Source organism: Lissotriton vulgaris, chromosome 4_1 (assembly GCF_964263255.1).
Source record: "Lissotriton vulgaris chromosome 4_1, aLisVul1.2, whole genome shotgun sequence".
Lineage (NCBI taxonomy): Eukaryota > Metazoa > Chordata > Amphibia > Caudata > Salamandridae > Lissotriton > Lissotriton vulgaris.
The window spans coordinates 1,674,535,131-1,674,548,280 of NC_141691.1; the positions used below are offsets into that span (position 1 = coordinate 1,674,535,131).

Genomic DNA, 13,150 nt, shown 5'->3' on the forward strand with positions numbered 1-13,150 from the left:
AGATGGCCGGTCCCTCAGGTCTCGTTGCACCCACGAATCTCAGCTGGGCTGATGATGCAGGTAGAGGTCAGAGATGCCAGGGAATCCGGGACTCGTCGAGCTGGTCAGTCTTGATCCGGAGGATGGACGTGCAGCAAACCGCGATGCTTAGGTGGTGCCTGCGGATGCAGGGTGGCTACTCCTTAGCCACAAGGGAGAGTCTTCAAAGAAAGTCAAGAGTTCCTTTCATGGAAAGTAGTTCAAGATTCAAGATGATCTAATTTGGGAAGGGGGCCCGCTCCTACCTTTATTCTAAGAAAAGGGGCTGGCACGCGACTAGGTCCTGCCCATGGGTGGGACCAGGAGGGGGGTGGTTACACCCCTCTCCCTTGTCTGGACTTTCCCCAGCTCAGGGGATGGTGTGCCCCTGGAACTGGTTTGAGCCGGCATATGCACAGTGAGCACCGCGGTGCCACTTGCAGTCACCTTCCTCTCAGCCCTGCCTACCTGGGATACACAAAACCCTGTCTGGGAGGGTGCTAGCACCGCCCCTGACAGGAAACCCTTTGTCCGAGCTCTCCTCGCTGGAAAGACTCCCAGCAGCAGGAGGTCAGACTTGTGTCTGTGGTGGCAGCATCCATTTTGTGATGCTGAGGCTCGAGTTAACTTTAACCGGGGTTCACAGTTACACACATGTCGTGTCCCTCTTGAAGGGTGAAATGCTAACCCCGTCGCCAGAATTGGCGAGGGGTTAGTATTCCAATTCGTATGACACCTTACTCGACATGTTTTGATAAAGCGATGCCAAAGTTGGCAAATAACCGCGAGGATTATAATGCACTTAAGAGTATATGGTACGCGTTATCATGGAACAGCTATTAGGACTTGGTTCCGCAAGCTGCAGACGGGCTCAGCTCATGCCAGAGCACCATCTCACATAATTCCAAGCACTCTGCCTTCAGGATTGATAAGGCCTGCCATAGGAGTGACTGATAGGAATACATGTGTCCAATTTAGGGTTAGATATAGGGATACTACATCTAAAGCAAAGGGTGATTACACCACCTTGCCCCAGCTGTCGTGCAGCCAGTTGTGTCAGATTTGGATGGCCAGCCAGGGGTGGCATAATACATGCTGCAGCCCCTGGTAGGCCCTGGGTACACCTATGCCCTGGGTACCTAAGGTACACTGTACAGGGACTGATAAGGTGACTCAGTATCCAATTGGGTATGCACCTAAGGTACATGGAATCCATTTTACAGAGAGAGCAGTAGGCCTGGGGCCCTGAATAGCAGGGTCCCAGGTCAACTAAGTCGAAAAACCAGCAAAACACCAGGCAAAAAGTTGGAGGTAACCATAGTCAGATATCCACCTTCCTACAGATGGGTTTGTGAAAGTATGGATGGATGGATGAGTGAAAGGGTAGATGTTAGGCGAGTGATTGGGTTGATGGATGAATTGATAAGTGAAAATGTGAATGGATGGATGAGTGAAAGGGTGGATGTAAGAATTAATGAGTGAGTGAAAGGGGTTAGATGCACAAAAGGATGGATAGATGAGTGAAGTGAAAGGGTGGATGGATGAGAGACAAATGGTTGGATGAGTGAAAGGATGGACGAGTAATAGGGTCAATGGATGGATTAATGAATGGATGAGTAGATGGGTGGGTGGATGGATGGATAAGTGAAAGAGGATGGAGAGAGAATGGAAGGATGAATGACTTAAAGGGTGAATGGGTGGAAGGATGGGTGAGTGAATAGATGGATAGATGGGAGAGTGGGTGGGTGACTGTACTGATGGATGGGTGAAGGTGTGGGCAGATGAATAATGTATGCATGAGTGAAAGGTTGGATGGAGGGATGGATGAGTTAAATGATGGATGGAAGGATATATGGTGCATAGGTTTGTAAATGGTTGAATATGTTTGGATATAGATGGGCACACAGATGGAAGGACAGAATGAATGGTGAAAGACTGAATGATGGATGAAAGAATGATTACACCTTGTAGCACCCATTGTCTTAAGTAACATTTCCTATACATTGACTTTCATGTTAATATGAGTCGTTGTCTCTATATGATGTGTGTGTGATGTAAAGCACTCCAACACCCTGCCCTACAAACTTGGGATGAGCAACACTATAAAAGAAATTAAATACACATGAGAGACTGTCTAAGTGAAGATGAGGGGCACCATTGGAGGGTGGTAGCAAGGCCGGACTGGCCGGACGGGGCATAAGATGTTTCCCTGGGAGGCTGGAAAGGGGGGGAGGGGTTGTTACTGGGGGCTGGCACTGCAAAGTTCCTTGTATATCCAGTAGTTTTCAATCAACAATAAAAGCGGCCTCACTTATAATCAGGTGCGTTTCACCATTGTCTGGTCCTAATGTACCTGCTGGAGCAAGATACAAATTTTGAATCGTCTAAGGTAGCAAGCTGCGGGCATACTGAAAAACCGTGAAGTGCATGATTGTCTCAACCTAATATAAACTTATTTAGACTTGTACTTAGGTGGTTGTTTATTTACTGACTTATATACTATTGCACGACCACCTCTGACGTGTCTGTAAAACGTACCTTTCGTCCCGTAGTTTTGTCCTGAATTTTGGCCTTTTGTCCTGAATTTTTGTCCTGAATTTAGACCATTTGCCCTGAATGTTTGCACTCACTGTCCTGAATTTGCACCTATGCCAGTTGGTCACCCTACACCTAGACCACGGAACCCCGGTTGTGCAAGTAGCTGCTTGTCAGTGCAGACGAGACCAGATCCCGGCTGCGCGCTGGGTGAAGGACTGAGGCTAATGCGGGGGATGAGCTGCTGTTCCCGAACGTGGGAGTGGACTGTCGGAAGTGCTGGTCGCCGTCACTGACCAAAGAGCACTATCCGACATCTCTCCGCCCCTGAGCTCTGGGAGCCAAGTCCACCTGCGGGCGAGGTAAAGGCGGCGGCGAGACGGAGATGAGGGAATAAACAGCGCTGCCTTATCAAGGACTGACAGGATCGAAGGGAAGCAGCAGCGCGAGGCAGGAATGGCGCGTTCTTGGGGCTACGCCGAGCACAACGGTATGTCACCGCTGAAGTTACTCGGGCTCTTTGGACGGGGTGCAGAGGATCACATCTAAACCCGCGCCGCTACCCTCCTGTGCCCCTCATCCAGTGCTCTGGAATACACCCCGTGCGTACTCCACAGTCACAATTTCCCTCGACTCACCGGAGTTGGCAGGACAGATTTTTTGTGAAAATTTGAATTCCCACCTGAATTATTGCTCGTGAAACATCTGACACCCAGTAAGATAGACGAGATGATCGGCCCAGCTACCAACAGTTCAGCAGCTGCAGTGGTACAGGGGCCTTCGTTTAAAAATCCGATAGAGTGCAACTCCTGTCGCGACATTAAAACACCGAATTCACAATCAAAGTAGGAACACAGAATACATGTCAGGTGTCTGCTTACCTGCAGTAAGTAACACACATTTTGCATATAAGGTGGCAGGAATACCGAAAAAATAAACAAGGCTAAAGTATTGCTAGATTCCTTTAGATAATTTCCTCATTGTTATTTCTAGAATGTTGGACTTTTTTTTCCTCCTCAGAAAATTGAATCAAAATTAGCCACAATGCATTCGTCAGACAGTGGCTTGTCACGGGTGTCCTGAGTCCAAATGCTAGACTGGAAATGAGACCGACATGTCATGGGTTGGTTGTTATACACATGTAGAATTAGGGTGCAATGGGCCCTTCACACCCCTGGGTCCCATTGCCACGGCACCTGCTGCACTAGTGACAACTACACGCTTGGTGAGAGAAATGTATATCTGGTAAAGAGGATCCAGTGTGCAATAGTGGTGGTACAAAGAAAATAGCGGCAGTCCCCTTAATGCATCTCAGTAGTTGTCATCACCATTAGACATGCGGATGTCAGTCAACACTGCTGTTTCCCTGACTGAAGACGCTGTCACCCTGCCCTCCTCACCAACACTACCCTGAATGTACTCACCATTTCACTGACTCTTTGTCGACTCTCACAGATCAGGGTAATATATCCCTGCCACGTTGACATTCGTAATTGTGCACTTTTGTCATTTTGAGGACAAATTACCGTGGCGATGTACAGTATAATCTCAGATTTTAAATCTATTTAAAACACATGCTCAGCATATTTCTGGTTTTGCTGCTTTGTGTAGCACTCCAGCTATAAGCTCTCTAAAATATTGCAAAAGCACGTCCGAGAATAATTGTGCTTATTCTAAGGTACATCATATTTAACACAGTGCACAGAACATCACTGTCGGTATCCCACTTTTCTTTTTTAAGGAAATATATAGTTTGCTTCTTTCCCAAAGCTTAATGCTTGGTGTACTTTGTATGTCCAGGGCCATCTTTTTTCATTTTTGATTGATGCACTTTCTTTACACCAGCATATTTGTCAACAATAATCATGCACACACTCGCTACAAGTTATCAATTATTCCGCATGTGAGTTACCAATAAAAATCTTTTCAAATCAACACTCACAGACTCATTCAAATATGTAAATACTATACAGAACTGAAGGGTTGAGGCAAACAGAAACTGCACCTGGCAACAATAATATTCTGAGAAAGGTACAAAGGGGCATATTTACAATAACTGGTGCATCCCTGCAAATCAGCAGGGATGCACCAGTTATTGTGCGCCACAGCTCTGCCATCATGGATGCGCCGCATTTACAATAGGGCGCACCATGGGGCAAAAACGGCACAGATGCGTGACGCATCTGTGTCCTAAAAGTGATGCATTGCTGGAGTTGCGTCACAAGCTCAACGCAGCTCCAGCAATGCTCTGGGGGCCCTGTATAGTTAATGCTGCGTCAATCCTTACGCCTGCTTCAGGCAAGCGCAGGGTTTTGACGCAGCATGGGCCTAAAAGTGACTGAGTGAAATCTTGTAGATTTCACTCAGCCACTTTTAGGAGGCGTTCCTACGCCGGAACGCCCCCCCCCCTGCACGGGAACGCCTACATGTGGCGCAGGGCATTACAAAGTGACGCATCTCCCAGATGCGTCACGTTGAAAGTACCCCCGCACCATGGAGCAGGATTTGCGCCACCGCTGCGTCACAAAAGTGATGAAACTGAGGTGTAAATGAGGCGCAAGGGGCTTGTAAATCTGCCCCCATATATTTTCAGAGGTGCAATGAACCAAGGAGTACACCCCCTCTCTACTCCAAAAAATGGAAATACTCCAAAATATAAAAAGAACAAAATGTGGTTCAGCACTCAGTGGTCGTATTATATTATAAGAGATGCTTGAGTATAGCAAAAAGGTTAAAGAACACAGAGGCATATTACCGAGGTGTGCGTTGCAAAACGCACAATGCACATCTCCGTATCACCGGCTATCACCGGATTTCATCACCTAATTAGCTGCAATTATCAATGCACATCAGGCAGGCGATTAGAAATCCGGCGATAGTCGGCATATGGCACGTTAGCGCATGAAAACAAACGTTGTTTTCATGAGCTAATGCGGGCCTTGATAATATGGGGGGGGGGGTGGATTCAGCTTTACGATCCACACTCCCATGTTAACAATGCCTAACGCCTGGTTGGAGCAAGAGTTGGGATACCTGCGATAAATGAGTTTATCGCAGGTTTCGGTCTCCCAACGCCTGCCTTGGTAATAGGGTGTTCCCACCTCCAACCACATTTTACATGTGGTTGGACGTGGGAACACCCACTTTGCATGTCATTAGCGATGTTTATCGCCGACATGCAAAGTGGGCTCGGCCCAGGCTTTAAAGTGCCCTTGGTAATAGGGCTCTAGCTGTATCGCCGCTTTCTCTGCACAATTCGCAGAGAAAGCGGAGATACTAGCTCTTGGTAATATATATGCCCCACATCGCTATGTGAGCAAGTAAGAACTTCCAATGTCGACATTTTCTTTCTTCATTTGTCCTTTATTAAATATCTTATCAAATAGAAATACATCAAGGAGATAAAGTACATCCTGTTAGTTTTTTCTGCGTTGCAGTTCCATTTGCCATAGCATCAGGTATGTGTATTTTTCTTTTTTCTGGCAAGGCCGCGGCTTGCTTTAGCAGCCGCACTACCTCTATTGTATATTCATCGGGCTTTAGTAGCTGCGGTTCCTTGGTTGTTTGTTCAGGCTCTGGTGTGGCTTGCTTTGGCAGCTGTGCTGCCTTTCTTGTTTGTTAGGTAGAAACAACTTGAATTTGCAGCCGCACTGCTTTTCCTGTTTGGACTGCGAGCGTGGCTTGCATTTGAACGCAGCTTGCTTTAGCTTCCTACCTTTTGCCCTGCTGTAGCGGGCATTGGCTCGTGTTGGCGGGTGGCATCGCGGAGCATGCCTGTTCCCGTTTCTTCTCCGGCTCCTTCCTCATGCTAGGGTGACCAACTGGCATGGGGGTAAATTCAGGTTAGTGAGTGCAAAAATTCAGGACCAAGTGTCAAAATTCAGGACAAAAATTCAGAATAGAAGGTCAGAATTCAGGACAAAATTTGGGACAAAAGGCATGTTTTGCATACACATCAGAGGAATTCGTGCAATAGTGCATATGTAAATAGACAACCAACACAAGCACAAGTCAAAATTAGGCTTATTTTAGGTTGAGAGAACCTTGCACTCACTGCATCTGTTGTGTATGCAAGTGAAACACACCTGCGTTTGCATATTCAAAAAGTGAAGGAAAAGATCACAGCCGAAGGCTTCTCAGATCTTACATTCCCCCTCACCCCCACTGGAAAAAACACACCCGATCCGAAATGCTGTCACTGGTCAGAGAGGCCTATTATCATTCTGTATGTGCTAATTAGGCCAACATACAGAATGATAATGGGCCTGATAGCTGTCTGTGCCCGGTTGGGCAGGGGCTGCTGAAGGCCACAGATCACAGCAGGATTTGAGCTGCCCCCTGCAGTAAGAGTTACAGGCTGCAACAGGGGGCAGCTCATGCCAATGTCAGAAATTACAGACAAAAGGCGTCCGTGGAAGAAACCCTTACAGACGACAGACAAGAGGCCCAAATTACGGGCAGTCAGTAAAATTTACGGACGGTTAGTCACCCTACCTCATGCGGGCCCCACCCTTAGTGGCTGTTTTTTACTATTCTGGTTGTCTTCTGCTGGTTGGTCCCTCCTGCGAGACATCAGGCCTCAAGACTACGTTTCCCTAGAAATGGGTCTGCTGCAGGAAGTGCCTATCCTTTGTATTTGCATGATGGAGCCTGCTGCTGGCTGCTCCTCGATTGGTCCTACTTTGGATGCCCTCTGTGTTTTGATCAATGAGGCGGTGGAGGATGCCTTTCAGGCACATGAATTGGATGGTCCTCCTGGTGAGGTGCGTCGGCTTCAACTTGTTGCTGATTTTGAGGATCTTGAGAATGATGGGGGCCGGAGGGTTCGTTTTGTTCAAGGAGCTGAGCTATCCGACATATTAGCCCATGTTAGGGGCAATCTGGGGTTTCTTGCTCTTGTGGTGAATGAGTCGGAGGAGGATTTTTTCACCCAGTACCACCAGTCTGACCCGGACTGCTTTCCGCTCCATTCTGTTGTCCGCAAGGTTCTTGCATATGAGTGGGGGGATGTTGACAAGACAGCTTTTCCTCACTTTTTGGGGAATCGCTACAACTTTGAGGGGTTTTCTAAAGAATTCCCTCAGTCTGTGAGAGTGGATAATGTAATGGCTGGTCTCTCTTCAAAGGGCATGGTTCTTTCCGATGACGCCCTTCCTTCCGACCCCATTGATAAGGCTGTGGAGGGGGCTGTTAGACGGTCTTACGCAGCCTCCAATTTTTCAGTTCCGGCAACTGCCTATACAAATGATATGGTCCAGTCCCTTTTGAAGGACTTCCAGGCCCTGGCTTTTCACTTAAGTGAGGGTGGTGATACCTCCTCCCTGTTGGCCCTTATGGAGGTCCAGGTTTGATATTTATCGGACATCTTCTTTGATAATTTGATAAAAGAGTAGGCTAAGAACTAGAAGCTGGTGGCTCCTGTTTGCCCTCCCTCTCTAGCTTGGGATTTTGGTTACCGCTCGTCTTTTGCCTTCCATCAGTCTAGAGGTGCTCACCAGCCCTTTCGAGTCAGGGGTCGTGTCCGAGGGACTCTGGAGGTGACAAGTGCTGGTCTCTGTCCTCCGTTGCTTCCTCCACTCCTGTTCCAAAGCAATGACTATCCACCTTTGCCTGTCAGGGGTCGCCTTTGCTTCTTTCTCATTACTGGCAGGGTCTTTCCAATGCCTAGGCTATTTAGACAGTGGTCTCTGGTTAACAGATAGAGTTCTCATCTCAGCCGGCTCAGGTATTCAAGGAGACCCCTTTGCCACAGGATCCCGTGAGGCGAGCGGCCATGCTGGAGGGTGTTCAGCTTCTCTTGAAGAAACAGGCTGTCATCGAGGTTCTGCCCCTGGAAATGGGACGGGGTACTTTTCGATTCTCGTTTTGGTTTCCAAGAAAGATACAACCGACCTCCACCCTGTGTTGGATTTGAAAGGTGTGAATCTGCACATTCCGCATTGCTGCTTCAAGATGGTGACTTTGCATTCAGGTCTTCAGCTGGTACATCAGGGGTCCTTCCACACCTCTCTTGACCTGATGGACGCTTACCTGCATGTTCCAATCCTTCAGGACATTTAGCAGTGTCTGAGATTTGCTGTGGGCTCCTGGCACTTCCAGTTCCAGGTGCTTACTTTAGGCCTTTCATCAGCTCTAAGGGTTTTTACGAAGCTCTTGGCCCCCCTGGTGGGTATCGTTCATTCCCATGGTATTCAAGTATACCCTTACCTTGATGATTGGCTTTTGTTTCTCCTTCTTTCTCTCAGGTCCAGAGGATGTTCAGCAGTTCTGTCATCTGCTTGGTTCCTTTGATTTCCTCATAAATCACCGGAAGTCCTCCCTTCAGCCCTAACCGTCTCTGAAGATTCTGCGGGCCCTCTTCCGGATGGATCTGGGGATGGTGTTCCTGTCTCCGTAATGTCAATTGATTCTGTTCTAGCATCTCTCCTGGGTGCTCTCCCATTCTCTGGTGTCGACCCAGCTCTGGCTGTGAAATCAGGGGGAGATGGCCTCCACTTTGCATGTGCTTCCTTGGTCCCATCTCCATTTGTATCTCCTTTTGCCTCGCCTTCTATGCCACTGGGATCCTGCTTCACAGGACTCTGTGGCTCTTATTCCTGTGTCTCAGGACCTTTGTGACTACTTCAGTGGTGGCTGCCCCCTCTCAAACTCTCCAGGGTTTTAAACCTTCTTCCCTCTCCTTCCTAGGAGGTCCTCTCCACCGATGCCAGTGCCATGGCATGGGGGGGTAGATCTGAGGGATTCCAAGGCCCAGGGCCGGTGGTCCTGTTCGGAGTCTCTCCAGTCCTTGAAGTGGCAGGAGCTGATGGCAGTTTGGCAGGCCCTTCGCTGGTTCGCTCCCCTACTTTGGTCCCGGGCTGTCTGCGTTCAGATGGACAATCAAGTGGTCCATGCCTACATCAACAGGCAAGGGGGAATGCGCTGGTCTCTGTTTCCCATTTCCCGGAAGATAGGTCTGTGGGCCGAGCAGAATCCCTTTCTCTGCCATGTGCCTCTCTCCTCTTCTTTTTCTGCAGATCGTCTCCATGTTTGGACTTCCTTGGCTGCATCTCTTTGCCTCGGAGGAGACAGCCCTTCTTCCACTGTTCTGCAGCCATATTCTTTTGAGGTTGACCTTGGCAATCAATGCCTTCTTCATCCCATGATCTCATGGGCTCCTGTTTGCCTTCCCTCCTATTCCCTTGATTCCTCGGGTCCTCAGGAAGGTCCGCTTAGATCAGATGGAGCTGCTCCTGGTGGTGCCAGAATAGTCTCAGACGCCCTGGTTTATCTTCCTTCTGAGTTTGTCGATATGTCCCCATTGGCAGTTTCCTCCGTCCTCATCACCTCTGTTTGCTCCCCTTCTCAGCATGTCCTCTCTTCTTCACCTCTGGCTGGGGGTTTGTCTCTTGACAGGTTCAATTTGTTGGATCAGGGATGTTCACTGGAGGTGGCCCAGAGTGTTAAGTTGTCTAATAGACCTTCGACACTGAAGTCTTATGTGCGGCATTTGAAGAACTTTGACTCCTGGTGTAGTAAGCAGGGTTTGTCTTCTTCCTGTGATCCTGCTCAGTCTTTGGATTGTTTGCGGGATGGTTTTAAGTTGGGTTTTGCTGTCTCCACTCTCCATGCTCAATGGGCCGCCATTTTGGCCTTCTGGGGTTCTGCAGTGGCCTCTGCCTCTCCTTAGGGGTCTCGCCTTTTGCTGAGTTTTTTGCTTCAGCGGCCTGTCTCCCATTCTCTAGTTCCCACTTGGGATCTTCCTTTGGTGCTTCAGGTGTTCACTGGTCCCCCGTTTGAGCCCCTACTTTCTGTTGACCTCAAGTTCCTTTCCACTAAGGTTCTTTTTTTGGTGGCCATTTCTTCGGGTAGGGGAGTTGATGAGATTGGGGCTTTTCTGGCTTCTCCCTCTTTTTAGCATTTTTGTTCAGACAAGGTGATCTAGCGGACTAGTCCGATTAAGTCTTGTCTGCTTCCACTGTCAGGAGGCTATTGTTTTTTCCTGTGTTATTTCCTGTTCATTCCTCCCCTGAGGAGGATGTTCTGCATTCCCTTGATGTGTTGCAGGCTGTTTGCATCTATCTGGACTGTACCCAGGAGTTTCGGAAGGCAGACTCTCTTTTTGTCATCTATGGGTTGTCTGGCATGGGTCTGAAGCCTTCTCTGTCCTCTTTGACTCAGTGGTTTAAGTGTGCAGTAGTCCAGTCCTACAAGACTGTGCACTGTCTTCTTCCTTCTTCAGTCCAGAGGCGGTCCACTTGTGGAGTTACCTCCTCCTGGGACATGTTGAAGGGTGTCGCCTTGTGTGATATTTGTAATGCTGCTACTTGGGCCTCTTCCCATACTTTTGTATCCTACTACCGCCTTCCGTTGGGGATGGTTGCATCTGCTGCTTTTGGCTCTCATGTTTTGTCTGCTGTACACGATTTGTAGTCTGTACTGTTCCTGTTCCAATTAAATTTGACCTGTTGGTTCTGCTGCATCCTTCTGTTCTTTGGGTTTTTATGATTTGATCACCTTTTCGCTTGGGTATGGTCTCATTTGCTATCACTCTCTACACAACTCTAGCACCTTTATTAGGGCTGGTCATTCACTATAATCTGCAGATGGAAAAGTCCACTGTTAATCCATTATTAGAACTTGCATATTTTCAAACTAATGCAATACAACCAAACATTGATTTGTATTAAGCTTTAATAATCAGTACTATTGTGACTGCAATATTGTAATAATCCATAGCTCACTAAAAATTTAAATCACAACTTTTATTTTCAACCTAGCATACATCTGTCAATCCTATGCATCATTTACTATCACTCTCTACAGAACTCTAGCACCTATATTATGAGGTAGATAAAAAGATTTGATTGCCAGTATAGTGATAGCTAACTGCTTTTGGCTCTAATGGTTTGTCTGCTGTACATTATTTGTGATCTGTACTATTTCTGTTTCAATTACATTTGACCTGTTGGCTCTGCTGCATCCTTCTGGTCTTTGTGTTTTTGATCACTTTTTTTTGCTTGGGCATAGGCTCACTTATAAGGAATGGACAAGAAGATGTTCAAGGAGGCAATGCCTGGTTACCCACCGTAACATTCATTACTCTGAGTCCTGGTCTTCCCCTTCCATTCCTGGTCCTGTCACTCCCGCCCTGTTTTCTTTTGATTCAGTTGATTGGTTTTCTTTGTCTAGGGTTTCCTTGATATTCTCAGGATGTTGTTGTGACGTATTTCCCTCTTTATGCTTGCCAGACCGTGTAGGCAGCGCCATATTGGAGGAAGTATTTTCAGTTGCTATGGCAAAAGGTTTTTGTAGGGCAGACAAGCTGCTCACTTGTAAGGAATGGAATGGAAAGACCAGAAATCGGAGTAATGAAAAGTAACTGAGCAATTCTCTACATCATCTCACATTGAAATCTTATCTAATAGGTGCAATGTGTACTGAATTCAGTCTCTTGTTTTTTATCTGTAGCAGACAGCACAGGTACAGCACCGACACACACACACACTCACCCCGCCCCCCAAACAGCAGCCACCAGATGCCTGGCAGTGCAGACTGTGGGTGTTTACATGGACTGCAAGGGTCAAATGCACACCAGTCAATTCTGATGCATGGTGACTTTTCCCATTATGGATGACTGCACCTGCACTTCATGCCATCAGCAGAGAGCCAATCAGGGCTGGCCACCTTTTTTTTAAAAAAAAAAAGTATTCTTTGACAAAGATCATTAGCAAATAAACAAGACATTAACATTTTGAATGCATGCCATAAGAGTTTCTGTTCTTAAAATACTTTTTGTTCTGAACCTCAAAACATCTTGTCTTCATTCAGGGCTGGAGCTATATTCAGTCCATTGTAGGCAGGTGCATACTTGTTGCCAATATACATTGCCACAAGATGCTGTCAAATTGCAATAAAGGGCCAATTAAGCTGTGCAGTTAGTGTAAAGGTGGTAACCAAATGAGACTATATCATTTGAAAAGTTATCTCTTGTAATAGAAGAGTGTGATATTTGAAATTCTAAATGTTAAATGTTACTGATTGTGCTTTTCAAATTCCTTTTAGTTGTATGATTTAGAAAGCAGAAGGAGTGGCTATACCAAACAAGATAACGGTTAGCCTGTTTTTGTCTTATTAGTAGTTGGGCTCTGTACACTATTGCATTATTAGAAATGCATGAATTAATGATCATGCATTTCATAATGCTTCAAATGTAAATTACAGATGTTTTTCTAAGCCACTGGCAATGCAGCGTGAATACTAACAAGCTCAAGTGACAAACTATGGGACGAGATCAGAGCCTGCAGACAGATGGAGCGTGCGATCGCTGTTTATTCCAGTTGTTACTGCTATTGTTATGCGGCTCTTCTATAGCGTACAATTGGCTGTCAATCAATCCAACAAGATTTATCAAATGCAGCTAATCACGCAGCAAGGGCATCCAGGCACTGAGGGCCTTGCTGCTTCAAGCATGCTCAGTTGAACAGGCAAGACTTGAGTCCTTTCCAGAATTCTAGAAGGGATTATGAGGTCTGGAGGGGAAGGAGGAGGTCATTCCAGGATTTTGCCACGAGGTAGTAGAAGGAGCGTCTTCCACTGTTGCTTTGGTGAACAGAGT

At 47.0% G+C, this 13,150-nt stretch overlaps 1 protein-coding gene across 1 annotated transcript in view; it reads left to right on the top strand.

The window, feature by feature from the left end:
- Nucleotides 1-2,900: 2,900 nt before the first annotated feature.
- Nucleotides 2,901-13,150, top strand: part of LOC147724394 (carbonic anhydrase 2-like) — a 161,186-nt gene continuing 150,936 nt past the window's right edge. The window contains exon 1 of the mRNA XM_086965954.1: nt 2,901-3,043. Coding sequence (XP_086822080.1) covers nt 3,010-3,043 — 34 coding nt within the window. The 5' untranslated portion in view covers nt 2,901-3,009. The remainder of the gene's footprint in view (nt 3,044-13,150) is intronic.